General features: G+C 35.9%; 1 protein-coding gene across 2 annotated transcripts in view; it reads left to right on the forward strand.

Annotated features, from left to right (window-relative positions):
* Positions 1-7900: 7900 nt before the first annotated feature.
* Positions 7901-17813, forward strand: part of LOC128987581 (pseudouridylate synthase 7 homolog) — a 28437-nt gene continuing 18524 nt past the window's right edge. The window contains exons 1-7 of one of the 2 annotated variants that reach the window (XM_054408506.1): positions 7901-8009; positions 11707-11945; positions 12888-13038; positions 13975-14060; positions 15120-15223; positions 16001-16139; positions 16786-16891. In XM_054408506.1, coding sequence (XP_054264481.1) covers positions 11714-11945; positions 12888-13038; positions 13975-14060; positions 15120-15223; positions 16001-16139; positions 16786-16891 — 818 coding nt within the window. In that variant the 5' untranslated portion in view covers positions 7901-8009; positions 11707-11713. The remainder of the gene's footprint in view (positions 8010-11706; positions 11946-12887; positions 13039-13974; positions 14061-15119; positions 15224-16000; positions 16140-16785; positions 16892-17813) is intronic. The other variant, XM_054408505.1, reaches the window with a different exon arrangement.

Consider the following 17813-nt stretch of genomic DNA (forward strand, 5'->3'; position numbering starts at 1 on the left):
CAAATCTAGATAACAATTGATAAATATTTTAATATAATTACAGTAACGAGCAAAAATATAAATATATTTGACAGACAAGACAAAAAAACCATGACAATAATATAATAACGGTGACGTAAACTGAGTGAAAAAATTTTAACATTGCAATAAATATTTGTGAAAGTGTTGAAATTGATTGATTGAAATGTTCCTTCTCATCCCATTGTAAATTTTGAAGCTCCTTTTTTGCGTCAAAACCGGTGGATAATTGACCAAGTCTGTCACTGACAATTTAGTATTTGACATGACAACCAAAACCTAAACCAATAATGGAATATGAATTTTTAGCTGCTCTTCTTCTGTACTGTACTGTAGAACTTTGGATAGCGCTGGGTTCACAACGATATGGTAGGCATTCGGTTAAATATCGAGCTTGTTTTCTACCGGATGACAGACATCGACTTTTAGTATCGGCATCGGCTCTCTGGCTCACCGCACCGGCTGTCTCATACTCATGGTGGAATAGTAATAGCACAGACAAAAAAAGTATTATATTGTCTGTGGTAATAGTAAACTATTGCCTTGGTGCCTTCTGCTGCAGCTGCTCCTATAGCTCCTATGTCTGTCGTCAAACGTCATAATGTGGCCTTGACGACGGAAGGCCATAATTTTATTCACAATATTACAGTGAGAGTGAATGCAAATAAATAAGTACAACATAATATCTGAACCTGGCATAAAATTTGCCAATGAAAATGTTTATTATCCAATTACAGTAAGGCTGATAACCAGCATGATAAATATATAAGAACTTAAATTACGGAGGAATTTTAAAATTAATATTCCAGTAACTTGCGCAATTAACGCCAGATAAATTACCACCCCCTTACTTTTAAAAGCGTTTAGATGACCTTTGCATATTTCCTCCATAATAATGCACTATGCACCATGAAACTGATCAAAAGGAACAATGTTGGAATAAATTTAATCAAATATTTTCCTCTCCTTTTAGGCTAGTGCTAGTAGTTTTTGTAATCTCTTGTCTTCTCTCTTCTGTCTGTCGAGTGTCGTTGTTGGTTGGTTTGGTTTTTTTTTAACAAAGTTTATTTACAATCTGTTTTACATTTTTTATTAATAAAATAAAAATTGGAAAACATGAGTTAGCAGCTAAACTGGTTTGTTTACGTTTTGGTTGGTTGGTTGGCGCTATGGAAGCCAATCGATTTACGATATTCGATAGTAGCTGTTTTCATACTACGACGATCGATACTTAACCGTATGCCTACCATATCGTTGTGAACCCAGCGCTATCCTAGAACTTTAGGCTGTACTAATAGACCGGCTCTCTGGCCGGTGGGGCACACGGGAGGGACTAAGGCTAACATTTCTTGTAGTGTCAGCGTTCACCGCTAGAACTCAATAACTCGATAACTCGTTTATTAAACCAAAGTAACAAATACAAATTTGCATTAGTCATGTCAAACAAAATATATCTTTACGTCTAAAATTAAAATAAAAACAATTGTGCTTTAATTAACTAGATTTACGAGTGACAATCTTCTTCAAACTTAATTAAAATTAAAATTAAACCCATCAGCGACACATTCACGGACACTGTAGCAACTTTTGGCCAAGAGTAACCTTTTTACTTGCCTTTTGAAGCGGACCAAGTCCGGCTCCAGCTGAAGGGAGGGAGGAAGTAGATTGAAAAGTGTAATGCCGTTGTAATGGAAGTGTCTCTTAAAGAATGACGTTGAATGAGATGGCAATTTAAGATGTGAATTGTTACGTAGTGTATATGAATGAGTAGGTGAAGATTGATATTGGTGTAGGTTCTTTTTAATAAGAGTCAAAGTTTCTAAAATGTATATTGAGGGAAATGTTAAAATTTGTGATGAAGCAAAGTACTGTCTGCAAGATGTTCTTCTATTCAAACCAAAGATAATCCTAACTGCCTTCTTCTGGAGCCGGAAGAGGAAAGACGTTTTCCCACACTCACACCCCCACACCGGCACTGCGTATATCAGGTGTGGAAAAATTACTCCGTAATATGCTGTAATTAATACATCACACTTTGCAAACTTAGAAAGTTGGCGGAGGAGAAAGATTCCTGAAGAAATCCTTCTACACACAGTGTCAATGTGGGCATGAAAGCGCAGGTTTCGGTCGAGCACCAATCCCAAGAACTTAACATGATCAGTTGCCTCGAGCTCAACATCATTCAAAAGGAAATTGTTCTTGTTTTTTCCAGCTGAACTTATTGAAAAATTTACAAATTCAGTTTTCTTTGCATTTAGACTCAGTGAGTTGTTCTCGAACCACTGCATCATGGAGCTCGCTTGCAAAAAGGTTTTTATTTCGAGCTCGTCGAAATTTTGATCAGAAACTGAGAGCGACGTGTCATCAGCGAACAAGCAAATGTTTCCGGAACTAACAACTGATGGAAGATCATTTACAAAGACAAGGAACAGCACCGGACCGAGGACTGACCCCTGAGGCACGCCACGGGCAGACTCGCAATGAGGCGAGCAGTAGGTTTTCAGGTATCCTGAGTCATCCACGGCCTGAATCGCGCCGATCGTCACAAACTGTTTCCGACCTGTAATGAATGAACTGAACCATTGCAGTGCCAGCCCCCGCACTCCAAGACAAGAAAGCTTATCAAGAAGTAACATGTGATCCACCATATCGAATGCTTTGCTCAAATCAAAGAAGATGCCCATTGTATGTTCACCTGCATCCAATGAATTTACCAAATTTGAGATAAGATCGGTCATTGCATCTGTAGTGGTTTTGTTTTTTGTAAATCCATATTGTTTCGGTGAGATAATATTATTTTTTGTAAAAAAATCCAATAGTCTTAGAAGTATTACCTTTTCGAACACTTTCGATATAGATGATGTTATGGCTATAGGTCTGTAATTGTCGCAAAGGTGGTTATCTCCTTTTTTATGAAGTGGCTTAATAATGGACGTTTTCAGGGCATCTGGGAACTGGCCACATTCAAAGGAAGCATTGATTAAATGAGCAATAGGGTTGGATACGAGGTCTGCAATTTCTCTTAACAGTTTGGAAGACAGTTCGTCTGTTCCTGCCGACCGTTTATTTTTCATCTCTTTTATGATTTGTTCAACTTCGGTCTTATTTGTTGGCTTAAGAAAAAGTGAATCTGGAATATGCTTTATATAATTGGGCTTGCCTTTCCTATCTGATGGATTACTAACAGATGAAAAAAAATTATTAAATACGTTAGCAACTTGTTGTGGGTCTTTGACTATTTCCCCATTTTCATTAAGAATATTGATTTCTTTTGCATTGTTAGTTTTAGTTGGAAGATTTTCTTTAATAGTATCCCAGATGGCTTTATTTCTATTGTCAGATTGGTTTATTCTCTCACGTATCATATCTGATTTTTTTTGCCTGATTATATTTTTGTAAGTGCGTTTGAGCTGCATGTATTTTTGACGTGAGTGGTTATCTGAGTTTAAGTCTTTAGTTTCTATATAAAGATCAAGCATTTGGTTTTTTATATTTATAGTCTTCTTGTCCAGTTTAGCTTTGCCCTTACAGTGCGTTTTATTAATTTTTTGTAATTTGTTTGGGAAAGCAACGTCAAGAAAATGGCAAAGTTGGTCATTAAATATTGTAAATTTGGTGTTAAAGTCCTTGGTATTGTACAGTTGCTCCCAGTCTGCAGAGGCAAGCAAGTGTCTAAATATCTCTCTACTTGATTGATCGAATTTTCTACCAAATTTATATTTAACAGAGGATTTTTGAACCCTGGGGCCATGGATTGACGCAATCTGGGCATGGTGGTCGGAGAGGGCTGACACTACAACCGCGCAATCAATTGATTCGTTAGTAAAATTGGTATAGAGATGATCAATTAGAGTTTTGGAGTTTTTAAATTCACGTGTATATGATTTCACTAAATTGCTTAGACCAAATGAGCTCATTGTAACTTTGAGTTCGTTAGAGGTTGTTGATTCTACTGATAAGTCGACATTAAAATCACCCACTACAATTACTTTATCTTGAGTCTTAAGATGTTTTTCAAGACATCTGGACATGAGGTCAAGGCAGAGGTCATAGCTATTACCAGGGGGTCGATATACAGCTATTAAGAGAATCTTTTCATTATCTGCTGCTACTTTTGCAGCTGTAATCTCACACTTCCCTTCTTCGCAAAATTCCATTGTATCGATGCTTTTTATTTCAATGTCGTCCTTTGCAAATATGCATACACCACCATTATTCATATGTTGGCGGCAAAACGCACTTACATTCATATAACCTTTCAGTTTACAGCTTTCGAACTCATAATCCCTTAGATTATGTTCGGTCACAAATACAATATCAGGACTTTCGTGTGCTAAGAAAATTTCAAATGCCTCGATTTTTGAAGCTAGCCCACGTATGTTTTGGTGTATCAGTTTTAGACGACACGAGAGAGTCCGACCCCGGCAGTCCCCAGAGCCGCCCACGGTATTAGGAGCTGTTCCTGTCCCTTCTCTAAAAAAGATTTGTTGTAAAAGACCTGACTTTTCCTATCCCCTATCTTTTTAAAACTAGAATGAGTTTCTACAGGTAAAGTATTTTTTTTTCAAAAACTTGGAGTTGGAAAATACACGTGACACTGAATGAGGGGGGTTTACAGTTTGATGGTTAGTTTTACGAGTGCCATCGCTATGAATTGATTGACACAACAAGTTGGCAAGACAAAGTTTACCCCTCTCACTCAAGTGCAGCCCGTGCTTAGTGTAGCAAACACGCTCAAAACTTTCAAGAGATACGAATTTGGCATTTTTGAAACCATTGACCAGCTTCTGTATTTGAGTGTTGGTTTCGTCAATTATCGGATTCAGCGTTGGCTGGTCATGACGCTTAGGCAGCCCCACTATAATTACCGAAGTGCGAGACGCCGCTCTCAGTAACTTCTCAAGCTCCTGGACAATGTCACTACAGTACTCGTTTACAATATCGTTAGTACCACCAATTACTATCAAGACATCTTTATCTGACATATTGGATAGTTGTGGTATCACTGAAGAAAGTACTTGACTCAATCTATAGCACCCGGTTTGACACAAGAACGGACCTTAAAATTACTGTTCAAAGCTTTAGTACTTTGCACAAAGTTCCTAAGAAACCTGCCATGACTGTCAGAGAAAATCTCGACTTCCCGTTCACTCAGATTTACAGGTAACACAGGAGGATTACCAGATTTGTTGACACATGTTGATGGTATACGGGATATTGACTTATTGTTAGCTGCCTTGCGTTTAGGAGTAACTGAAACGTTGTTGACAACCTTTGGGCAAAGGGCATCATTGTTACTCTGAGCAACCTTTCCAGGTGATAGATGTTTTAAATTATCATTCGGAGGTGTAGGATCATGTACCTTAACAGGTGACAATATCGCAAACCTATTGGTATTAACAATAGAGTGAGATTGATTTGTTACACTATTTTGAAAACAAGAACCTTTTGCTTTAGTCTTACTCTTTTGCTTAACAAGCTTCCATGCACCTTGTTTGCCTCTTTTTAGATTTAGAGGAGAACACTTAACAGGTATGTTGTCGCTGATGGGATTACTAGAATTAACATGACAGGCAGATATGAGTGGTTCAATTGTTGTTGGTACAGCAAAAGGAGACCCCTCCATCAACGAGGTGTACCATTGTCCAAGCGAGAAGTGAACCCTTGACTCGCTTAGGCAGTAACCATTGTACACAATCTTTGCGTTTGTTAAAACATTTAACCCACACTCGAATGTGTTGCGCTGTTGTGGACAAGGTACCTCTACAAAAGAATTGTTATGAACATGAAAAGTGTTGGCTACTTTCATTGCTGCCTCCCCATTAGTTTTACTTAGAGAATCAAAGTGATAAGATTGTTTTATTTTACTATCAAAAACCAAGAGCCTCCAGTGAGAAGCACTGTCGTCCTTTCCAGGACTAACACAGTTACTAATACAACAGAAAATATAATCATATTTGTTAAAAGATAGGTCAAGTTGTATTTGTTCAATGTCTACAAGGCTACCATGGCGTAAGATTTGGATTATTGAGGGCCCGACAAACAAACATTTAGATAGCATATCATCAGAATTGAGATTAAGGCCGTCAAAAAATGACTGGATAGTGTTGTCATCCAGCCATTTATCTTTGTCCCTGCTGATATTTGGGCATTTATCGTGGTCTGATTTGGTTTTAGCCAACTGCTGTCTAAGATGAGAGAGTGATGTCTCAGACAGCTTTAGGTCATTGCTTAGCTTAATAATGACTCCTTCTTTTAATGTCAACTCTTGCTCTAGTTGAGTTTTTTCTGCTAACAATACTTTATAATTACTTTGTAAGACAGAGAAGAGATTTTTCAGGGTAGCGATATCATTTTTCAGCTGGGATTGTTCTAGTAAAGCTGAATCTTGGAAACCTAAGGAGTCATTTAAGACACATTTCTTTTCAGAAATTTCATTACTAAGGCGATTTTCCAAATATGACAACTCAGACTTGAGGTTAATATTACGATTTGTCAAGTCTTTATTAATAACGAGAGTGTTATCAAGTGTCTGAATCAAGGATACAATACTCCTACTTATACTACCAAAGTCACAATCGGGGTAATTTGACTCAAGTTTTTTAATTTCTAAAACCAGAACAGAAGATTGTTTTTCAGAATCATCATCTAGGTTTACGGTGTTAAAAAAAACATCTTCATTTAGAGTTACCATATTGATTGCAAATAATCATACATATATATAAATATATATATATACATACATACACCCGCAAGAAAAATAATAACATTAGGTGCAACACAATAAGCAGAAACCCATAACACAGTTATTTCAGAATGTTAGTCCAAGGCTATTATTTTGTTGATGGTGAACTTCTGGCGTGATGCACGGTGGTTCAGTGAGGGGGGACTGGTGATGGTGTCCTTGAGTATGGAGGCGAAATGCACTGTCGGCCAATGAGTAAAACGAGTAGGGTGAAAACTCTCGTTCAGCAGGGTAGACAGTTTATGCTGTAGTGGTAACACTGGTTCCGGCAGTATTGGGGTCAACATGAATCCCTCCTTTCTGCAGGTTTGAAATAAATGTGCAGCCGATAGTTTGTAGGTTAGTTCACTTGTTATTGTCCCATAAGTAGTATTACTTACTGTAAATTGGTTGTAAATTGCGTCGATATGGTAGTGATCAATAAAAGTTGAATGTCAATGAGTTTAAAAACAACACTGCACAAGTAAAATAAAATAATATTAAAATTTCAGGAGACTTAAGAGTCTTGATGATTGCTGCAGTGAGTCGCTCCAGTCCAATCCAAAAAATCAAAAATCAACTGCTAAGTTGAAAAAAATTAAATTATTTTTTTTATTTTTAGTTATAAAATTAACTTTTTAATTATAAAATATTGTTTTAAAATTATAAAATTATAAACTGTTAAACACAACCTAACCAACCAGACTTGCTGATAATAGGCCTATAAAAACTATATAAGATAAAAATCTAACTAATGATTACTTATAATTTTGATTATAAAATTAATTTTAAAATTTAGTATTAATCAACCAAACTTGCCGATATGAAAAATTTGTTGACAAAAAGTTAGTGCTGCCAGAGGGATTCGAACCTGGGACTTCCTGAACAATAATCCGAAGCGTTACGAACTATGCCACGAACGCCGGCACTATAATCACACTCTATAATCTATAACTATAATCACATCGTTTCGTTACGGCATAGATAAAACATACTATGGTTACGGTAATCGTGTTGCCTCAAGAGAAGACATTAGCCACTAGAGATATGACGTCACTAACCTTTAGCCTTAGTCCCTCCCGTGTGCCCATTCCGCTCTCCGGCTGGCTCGGCCGGCTCTCTCTCTGCTGTGCTGAGTGCTGTCTGCTACTGTGGTGTCTTGGTTGGTGTGGATTTGAGGTTAAAGTTTTCAACTTTTCAAGTACCAAGTGTGTGTGAAAAACAGGTTGTCATATAAACTTAGACTATACAGACTAGGAAAGATCATGTAAGCTCTCTCAACACATATTAAGTTAATTTACTGTCTAATAAACAAATGCTGCCCGTTAGGCTAAATTGAAATAACCTCGTTCTTAATTCGTCTAGCCTATGCCAATATTGGGTGGTAGGCTTGGAAGAGTATAGAGGGTTATATTTTAATTTTCCTATTTAGGCTACCAATGCACTACGTTTTAAGAAGATTATAAAAAGGTACCTAAATGCCATTTTTTTAGTTATGATAACGAGGCCTACTTAATTTAATTGACAATACTTTGTTAGCCTATCCGACTCCATCATATTATCGATTGTTACAAGTTAGAGGCATAGATCGTTTGGCTGTTGGCTAGGCTAAGCTTAATCATCAATTGAATCGATAACTTACCCTTAAGCCTAGTCCACACCTAGTGATTTGTCCCCGGAAATATTTTCGGCTGACCGTCTCCGTACCGGTAACGTTTTTTCAAGAAGTTAGTTCAAATTATGTGAAGGAAAAGTGGTCCAAACCCTTTACAGTTTTGTGGATGTGCCGGGGATTGAACCCCGTCTCTTCCTCACCAAAGTCTGAGGCGCTACATTAACCACAAGGCTTAACCCTTTTGCCTTTGTTCTATTGATGTCTTTAGATAGTCAGCCGACGAATTTCCGTGTTTCTGGAGACAAATAACAGTGTTTTCTGTATCCCATCCAAATGGGAGACATGGAGGCACGATACAAGTCTTTTGTCTCAAGATTGCATGTGTGGATGTCTCTGGAGGCATGAGACCGGAACTCGCAGGTGCTCAGCTTTGAGTTCAGGGCTGAATTCACAGCATAATAAAGCCTTCAACAGTCATTTTTGTAAAGTTTCTAAATCCTACGCTATCTTTCTAATTGAAGGTCTGATAACTTAGTTGGTTTAGACTATAGTACAACTGAACTACAAACCTTCCTTGAGAAACATGCGGGTCCACTACTATAGACAATAGTGGACCCGCATGTTTCTCAACATACAGTTATCTTCCTCGGTACATCAGCCCCATTGTTAAGAGTTATGAAGCCCGCACAGGATGAAATCACGCCCTCTTCAGTCACCAACAAACACTGGCTGGCTAGTTTGATTGCACTGATCGGAGACAAATCGGAAACTTGTATCCAAACCTGTGTTGACTGACTGTCGGCAGACTATGGGCCGACTGGCCTCCTACTGTCTGATAACTCAGTCTCCAAGTGTGGACTAGTGGACTAGGCTTGATGTTTAATAATATATGCTAATGGATAAATCCCTTTTTTGATAACAGGTCTCTCATACCATTGCAAAAGACTTGTTATCAATAATAATAATACTTTATTGGCTAGACAATTTGCATTGTACCGACATTACATAGGCAATTATTGACTTCTTTTCGAGGTTTGCAAATAACATGTAATTAAGGGATGTATAAAGTCAAGGGTATATGAACATGACACTTGTTAGTAAAGAATACTTGTTATTGAGGGTCTTCTTATTGAGGCTAAAATACTGTAAGATTAAATTTTGTGTATGTAATTTTAAAGTTGTTTACATATTTCATTCAAAACAATAAAATACCTATGCAAATATTGACCAATTTGCATGATATTTGGGAATTGAATTGTTTTAGTAGAGTATTTTGTACCATTAATGAAAATTTTTTGTCTATTAAGCTTGATAGTCCCCATTAGGGTGAACTCAGTCGAGTGGTACCTACCTATTTTTTTAATCTTACTTATATATTTTTATACTTTTTAATCTTAATTTACTACCTAGCTGATAAAGGACCGGCTTCCACACCAAGGTACAAAATCCGCCTTAGTTCACAGACTTACTCTTATGTTCAGCTTTTTTTTTTGTCCCAGGACGCTAGGCACGAGCATGGAATTGTTTTTCACATTACTTAGGGGACCTAGGGGTTCCGGCATTATCACATGGATAAAATCCATTGGCGATTTGATGGGATTTGAACCTGGGACCTCTGGAACCGATTTCCCTTTTGTTTTGAGGTCCCTAGAGGCAAAAAACACCATCCGTTCAAATTCATGTATACCTATATATATATATATTTATATATGTGTCCGTTAGAACGATAACTTGAGCAAAAATTATCCGATTTTGATGAAATTTTATATAAATATGTAAACCTACATTTTTCCGAGTGAGTTCGCGAACCAGGATGTCGGACAATGGGAACAGGTGTTTATAGGCCGTTTTATGGGGTAAAAATTGGGTTTTCCCTTTTTGGCCCTAAAAACATAAAATTTAGCAATTTCTTTCCAAACCATATTGTAGAGGCTCAAAAAACAAATAATTTAGTTTATTGAAGCGTTACTATGCGCCTAATGGTTAAAACGGAGAAAATTCCGAAATATTGTAAATTCAAAATTCCCATGTTATTCATATAATAAAATAAGTAACTGTTGTAGTTTGCTTGTCTATGGACATATTTTGAACAAATTTTGAAAATGTATTTATTTCATACTAAACTAGTAACATTTTACAAAAAAAAAGAACTTTTAGCGAATTTCCCATGGAACAAATATAAATAGCCTGTATAGGCCTATATGAATTTGAACGGATGGTTTTTTTGGCCTCTGGGGACCTCAAAAGGAAAAAGTACATCGGTCCCGGGTCTAGGTCTTACACCTAGGTCATGGGTCTAGGTCATGAGACCTATTACCATAGCAGGGAGAGTAAAAAACAAATTTGGAAAATGTGGTATTTCCTTTTTTTATTTTGTGATTTCCCAGTGTGAGCAATATTTTTTATTCTTGACTAAGTGTCACTCTTTCTGCTACTGAACTCTCCATGAACGAATAGGCCTAAGTGACCAATAGGCTATAAATCTCTTGCTTCAATCTTTAATTAAAAGTCCAACATGTTGTATTTCAGAACACACCATTAAAGCGCTTAGGACCCCCACCGTTTTCCATCTTAGTTTTCAAAGGAATTTGTACATCTTAACATCGAGAAAAAAATTACTCACTGAGATTATTAACTCAATGATCTGTATCTCGATTTGGAGAGTTTCAGAACCTTCAGAAGAGGTTTTTCCTAGCCAGCAGGTGCAACAATCTCTCATCTAGTTTCAATCTTCTCATACAATCAACCAGGTTTATACTGTAGGCCTACCAAAAAAGACAAACCCCTTTTTCCCCTGCTGATTTACATCATGCACATTCTAATTTATTGCCTCTGTGCAAAACTTGGTTTGTATTAGGCTATGCTGCTGTGTACCATATTATTGTCTTCGCTTGCTGTCTCAATAGCAATAATAGAGTCAGGACTTACCTTTGCAACTTCAATTTGTTCTCCAAAATTGCACCTATATTTTTCTCAACATTTTTTGGTCTGTTTCATTCTTGTTGTACAGAACTTATTGTCTTTCTATTAGTTCTTATTGCATAGAGTTTATTGTGTTTATATTTATTCTATACTATTTATTTGAGAGAAATTTGTCATTTTGTTGTTAGGCTATATTTCATATTTTGTCTTGTTGTTTTATATAGCTGTTTTTTACTACTAATGTAGCTCTCAGCCAATTTATTTGTCACACAGAAATTCTTTAATTTCCATGTAAAATTGTGAATCCGTTAAAAATAAAAATAAATTCCAGCTTTTTTGTTCAAAATGTGTGGAAATACTTTAGTCTACAAGAAATTAATTTGTTTACTCCATGGATTTGATGGGAGTTAATCAAGTTATTTTACAGTTTTAGAATGGAGGAGACTAAAGCTGCGCCACAAGAAGAGAAACCTTTTTCTGTACTTGAAAAATTTCGTCAGCTAAAAAAAGAAAAGGAACAACTACCAGTTGCTCTAGAGTCTAAAATCACACAAACAACTGAGGGAATTCCATCTACAGTGTTTCAAACGTCAAGTTCTTCTCCCTCGTCTTCTAACGGAGACATTGGCAGAGGAGGTTTTCGTGGTCGTGGTTTCAATAAATTTGGTAAGTAAATAAAATACTTAATAGGGCACTTGTGAGCAGTTTACGCATTTTAACGTTGTTCAAAACTTGTTTTGAGGCAAAACGTAAAAATGCATTACCCTTAACCTTTCAAAGATTACTTTATAGTTGAAAAAATTGCATTGAAGAAAAACATTAAAACAATGTGTTTGTTTAAGACGGATTAGATTAATAAAACGGTATTTACTCAGGGGAGGTATAGATGAGCTTACGATGACAGCTGTGGGCTTCTCATTAGCTGAGGGAACAACATTACTGTAACAATACGATGCAGCCATCGGCCTCGGTGGTCTAGTGGTTAGCGTGCCAGGCTGATATGCCGCGAGTCCCGGGTTCGAATCCCGCTGGTGGCACTAACTTTTTGACTAAGATTTTTTCATTATCAGCAAGTTTGGTTGGTTTGGTTCGGTTATGACAGTTTAATTTTATTATCAAGTCATTATAAAATTTTAATTGAGCAATTTCTAGTTTTATTTAATAAACAGAATTATTTTTTCTATTAATAAACTTCTATTGAATTTAAGGCATTTATAATTTTATTTTATAAACAGAACTATTTTTGCGATTAGTAAACCTTCATTGCCAAAATGCTCTCTACTACAGCGCTGTTAACGAAGGAATTTTGAACTAATGCCTCAATCGTACCTCCTCTAAGTCTGACCCTTATTAAAACCACTAATTGACAATGTTAAAAATATGTCGATTGTAGAACAATACCATAAAGAGTTATTTACCTACTCAATCAGGTAAACTTTCAGGAGTCCATTAAAAATCCTCTTTTAAAAATTGTTTCTTCTCTCATTTATGAGTATAAATGCAATCAGCTGTTAAATTACAATTCACATTTGAACCCGTTATGAAGCATTTTTCAGGGGATTTCTTTCTTAGGAGAAGCCATTAGTGAGTAAACATGAAATGTCATAGGAGGACAGCGTAAGCGGCGTTTTGAAAACACCAATGAAAAACCTTCAAAAAGGTTAGCCGCAGATCACTGGCGAGGTCAGAAGGAATCGGACGTGGGAATCACAGAGTTTCTCAGAAGTGGTGATGGATTCAACGTGATATTGAAGCACAGGTAAGTTAAAAAATAATACATCCATGTTGCTTCCGTCCACACTAGATATACATATAGTGTATCCAGCACTGTTTAATTTTATTTTCCTTTCTTAATGTATAATCAGTGACATCATGAACAGCTTAGGAGTAAATTTATCTAGAAATACATCTTTGGTTACCTGTTTTTTTAACCTTTCAAGCATCTAAGGCAGTATACTGGACATAAAGAGTAATTTGACAAAACCTTACAGCCATTTATACAAGCGAAACTAAAAAAAAACACTATTGAAAATTGTGCCTGACATGCCCAGCAACCTGAGAGGCAAGCTTAGAACTTATGTGATCTAGAATGTTTATTTGATGGTTGTTACCGGTAGTGTGGTAGACCCCATCTGATCAATGTCTTGGGAGAATGCTTCGTAAATTAAATGTTTGAATCTCTTCCAGTTAACTGTCTGTGACAGGCCCGCTTTTATAAACGGGCAGACTGGGCATATGCCCTGGGGCGCCGGTGGTTTAGGGGTGCCCGCTTGGTACCCCCAAACCACCGCCTGCCAACACTACAAAAAAAGGGCGGCGCTGCTCTTGGGTTTGCCCAGGGCTCCACTGACCCTTAACGCGGCCCTGGTCTGTGACAGAGCTCGGAGGAAGAGGCTCACCTAATATTAATTATGGCCAGTTTAGCTGAAAGTTGAGGTGGTTAAATATTTGTTTAGTTGCACCCATAGGAAAGCATTTTTCTACTTTTTACTGTACTGAACAACTAAGTACGATGTATGCATACCAAAAGCTTGTTTGATAAACACTTGGTTTTTATGTTTATAAGATTGTGTCGAGGCTTGAGTATTATAAAATACATAACTAATTCTGTATTATTAAAGAAATGTTTATTTACAACGTTTTCTGTAACTTAAGTTGTAAAGATGCTTAATAAAATGTATTTTTTATTTTTCAGGTATAGTGATTTCCACGTGAATGAGATTGATCTAGAAGGGAATGTAGTCAAACTAACATCGATTGACATACCAAAAGAAGCTAAAGGTAATTCAATTAGACCTATCTTTTATTTACCGGACATTGTTACTTTTAGATGATTTGAGAAAATGTCTAAAGAAAAAATTTCTTATTTTCTCACATTTTGGGTGGACTGGACAGCTTAGCCATCAATAAGTGTGAAATTTTAACTTTTTTAATATGTTAATATTAATATGCTTTAATATGCTATAATAATAATAGATCCCTGCACTTTACAAGGCATTTCTATCTATTTCTAGCTATTTCATTCTACATGTCTTAGTTAGATAACATATAGGCCTAGGCCTACTTTGGATTTAACCCAAGTACTATGGAGTAAAAAGTTAAGTATGCTCCATACACCACTTGTAATAGTCAGAGTAGAAAAATTTCTGTTTTTGTCCACTTTGTATCTATAATATAGATAATAAGTTAGTAGTGTGCGATTACTGAGAAATTTATTAAGTGTTTGATGCATGTTGCTTGTGAACATACCTGGGTAGGGGTGATGAGATGCTGTGTTTGTTACTCTCGACTTAAGAATATTTAGACAAGAATATTTAGAACAATTTATAGCTGGGTGCCTACATACTTTAAAAATGTTATAGTGTTCGCCTAACAATCTAAAGATCCTGATCCTGAAAAAAGTCAGAAATGTTTTGATGGTTTGAAACTGGATCCAGATCTCCTTGGCTTTTGATAAATGGTCCTGGTTAATGAAGCAGCAGGTCTTAGTTATTAACAAAGCTACACAAGGTAGATCTCACTCCATTCTGCACAAGTGGTAGGGCCTACTCATCCATATTTGGGTTCAAATACACCGAATTATATCTCCATCTCAATTGGTAATGATTGACCAGTCAATTAGAAAGTTGTTGTGAACAAACAGACATTCAATAAATGTTACACCTTGAACCATAATTATGTTTTCAAAATCAAAATCAAATTTCAGTTATATATTGTAAATTTTAAACTAAAATTAAAGATTAGAAAACTTATTCTTAAAACAGGTAACACTCCCTGTGATTGAAACGTTTTAGTAAATTGAGTAATAATTTACGTTTCACGATCTTTTATATTCTCTAGTGGAACTATCTACTGAAGAGGATCCGAACATTCTGAGCCCAGAACAGTGGAAGACACTGGGAGAGATAGTGGAAAAGAAACTTTCTTCTACCATTGAGAAAGATGTGAGTGCAGTAGGCAGTAGGTAATTGATAGATTCAATAATCTAACTTCGTGATGGATGTCCATCTTTCAGCAGGCTACTGGACTACCTACTATGCTTGTGTGCTTTGTGCTAGTATTTCATTTCAGTATATTTAATTTATATTATGTTTAGGTTAGCAATTAAAATGTAAATAAACTGAGTTTTTTGCACCATGATAGGCAGTACAGTACTGCTCAAAACTTAAGTTAATTTTTGGCTCTAGCTTTCTTTCTCTCTAAAAGCTTGAATGCTTTTGCTTATACTTGGCCTTACACTTACTATTGGGCGTTCCTATGTTTGGGCACATGTGTGTTAATATTATAACATCAGTCATTATAAATCTATGTAATTTCCGGTTACTTATATTTTTCCTTTGGTCTGATAAGTGGTTATCTTTTTCTATGTCAATATTTTTTTGTCTATATTTGGTACTTTTGTTGGATTGTAATGCTCTAATGTGACACAAGTTGTTTCTTCATAATAAGGTTAAGGTTTTTGTTTTAACGTTCTTCCATGGGTAGCCTTATTTATTTTCTAAAACATGATCAATGGGGGATACCCATGAGAATGCAGCTTTTGGTACTTAATAATAAACTATCGATGTAAATTATTTTGACCATGTGATTGAAAATCCTAGCTAGCTCTTAAAAGTTTGAATAATCATTGAAGAAAAATATGAAAATTGATCTTGTGTACTGTATCATGAGAACCATGGGTTGATAGTCTAATCAACAGGTGAATGTCGTGATGTTATTAGGTGTCTGAGCTCAGTAAGGTACAACGCCAGAGAATACACAAGGCTCTCAAGATGAGGTTTGGTGTCCATGTTTACAGCAACACTCTCGACAAGGACAATCAGAAAGTTATGACGATAGGCTATGGACTGAGTCAGATTAGTAAGTTGTGAATTACAGTTAATTTTATTTTTTATTCATCTCAGCATACATTTTCCTTACTGTTGATTGCATTAGGACTTGTAGAAACTAAAAAACCGTCAGCAACAATAGTTTGTTTAAATAATTCCCTTGCTTATTTTACATTTGATATTGGGTATACAAAAACCGTTGGGAGCAAATATTACTGTTACGTAATATGAGAGACTTTGCCATTGATAAAGCATGAAGATGGGTGAGACCTTGCCAAAGGCCACATAAGCTTTACACCCACAAACAAATAACTGCTAACTTGTTCAACCAACACCTTTTCAGTGCCTAAACGGGTTATTGGTACATTTCTTTCTCGTTTGAAATAAAACTGTAGGCCTACCTAGTTTCCTAAATTTAAAAATATGTAATTTTAAAACATTTTCTTTACATATCCTATCAACTCCTTAGTTCAGAATAGTTCAGACAAAGAGCTGGTCCTGAGGTGGAGATAATGTATATTTACACATTATAACTACAATAATAATGCTGATAATAAAACAATTAAATTATTATTTCATAAACATTTAAGATTGCTATGTTTACAACATTTTAACACATTGTTGTGTAATTTGAATATATAATGTGTTTGAGAGTAACCATAGTTTGTCCTTTACAGCTAGAGTCCAATGGCCCGACGACAGACCAGAATATCTACACTTTGTCCTGTACAAGGAGAACTGTGAAACTTCCGATGCCTTAACCGTCATAAGTCGCTTATCAAGGTGAATTAAACTTGTAATTAATCAAGATGAATACAGGTTTGTAAATTGATGAGTTGTTTTGTTAGACTGAACAAAATTAGGATATTGCAATACAGATCACTTGTTGCATTTCACTATCAAGGCTTACACCCATCAAAAAGGAGAAATATACCCAAGTGTATTGTTAAACAATCTATACAACCAAAAACTGTTTTACCTACGACAAGAAGCCGTTTCACTTCAGTTCTTAGAATTGAAAATTTTCACATAACAGCATTTTTTACTTACATAACAGCATATTTTATTTAACAACACGGGTAACGGACCAATGAGGTTCAAGGATTGAGAGAGAAGAAGTAAAATTGTAATGCTTCGAACTTCAGCTAATCAGCTGTTTACCAATTTAATTGTTAACGATTGGTGCAATTAGTGATTGGTACAATGAGTCATTGCATCAATGTCAGTGGCAATGTGAGGCTATAAACAAAAACATAACATATCTTAGAAGTTTTGAGTAGTGATTATTAGCATTAACTATACACAGAATAGACTTCACATGTAAAAATTTAAAGCCAAAAAGAGATGGTCTACCAACTAATTACAATATTCTGTGTTAAGTGATAAATCATTCAGCTGTTTGCTATGATACTGCATTGGTTTTGATTACTATTTAACCCAATACACTACTAAACTCTGGTGAGATGGTCCTGAACTTCATCTATTTTCTTGGTTTCAAATTTTGATATCACATGGGAAGTCTATTCTGTGTATACAGTCAATCTTATTAGTAATTAAAAACCTGTCGTAGGTAAAGTAGTGTACGCAATTCGCGTAAATAGTGTTAACGACACTCATGTCTTAAACACTATCTTTACGAGATAGTTGCATAAACCACTATATCATGTTGCAAGGAATCTGTAAACTGCGACAAGATAAATAAAAG

The sequence above is a fragment of the Macrosteles quadrilineatus genome, unplaced genomic scaffold (genome assembly GCF_028750875.1).
Source record: "Macrosteles quadrilineatus isolate MER2022 unplaced genomic scaffold, UCM_ALF_1.0 Scaffold_2__2_contigs__length_208266976, whole genome shotgun sequence".
NCBI lineage: Eukaryota > Metazoa > Arthropoda > Insecta > Hemiptera > Cicadellidae > Macrosteles > Macrosteles quadrilineatus.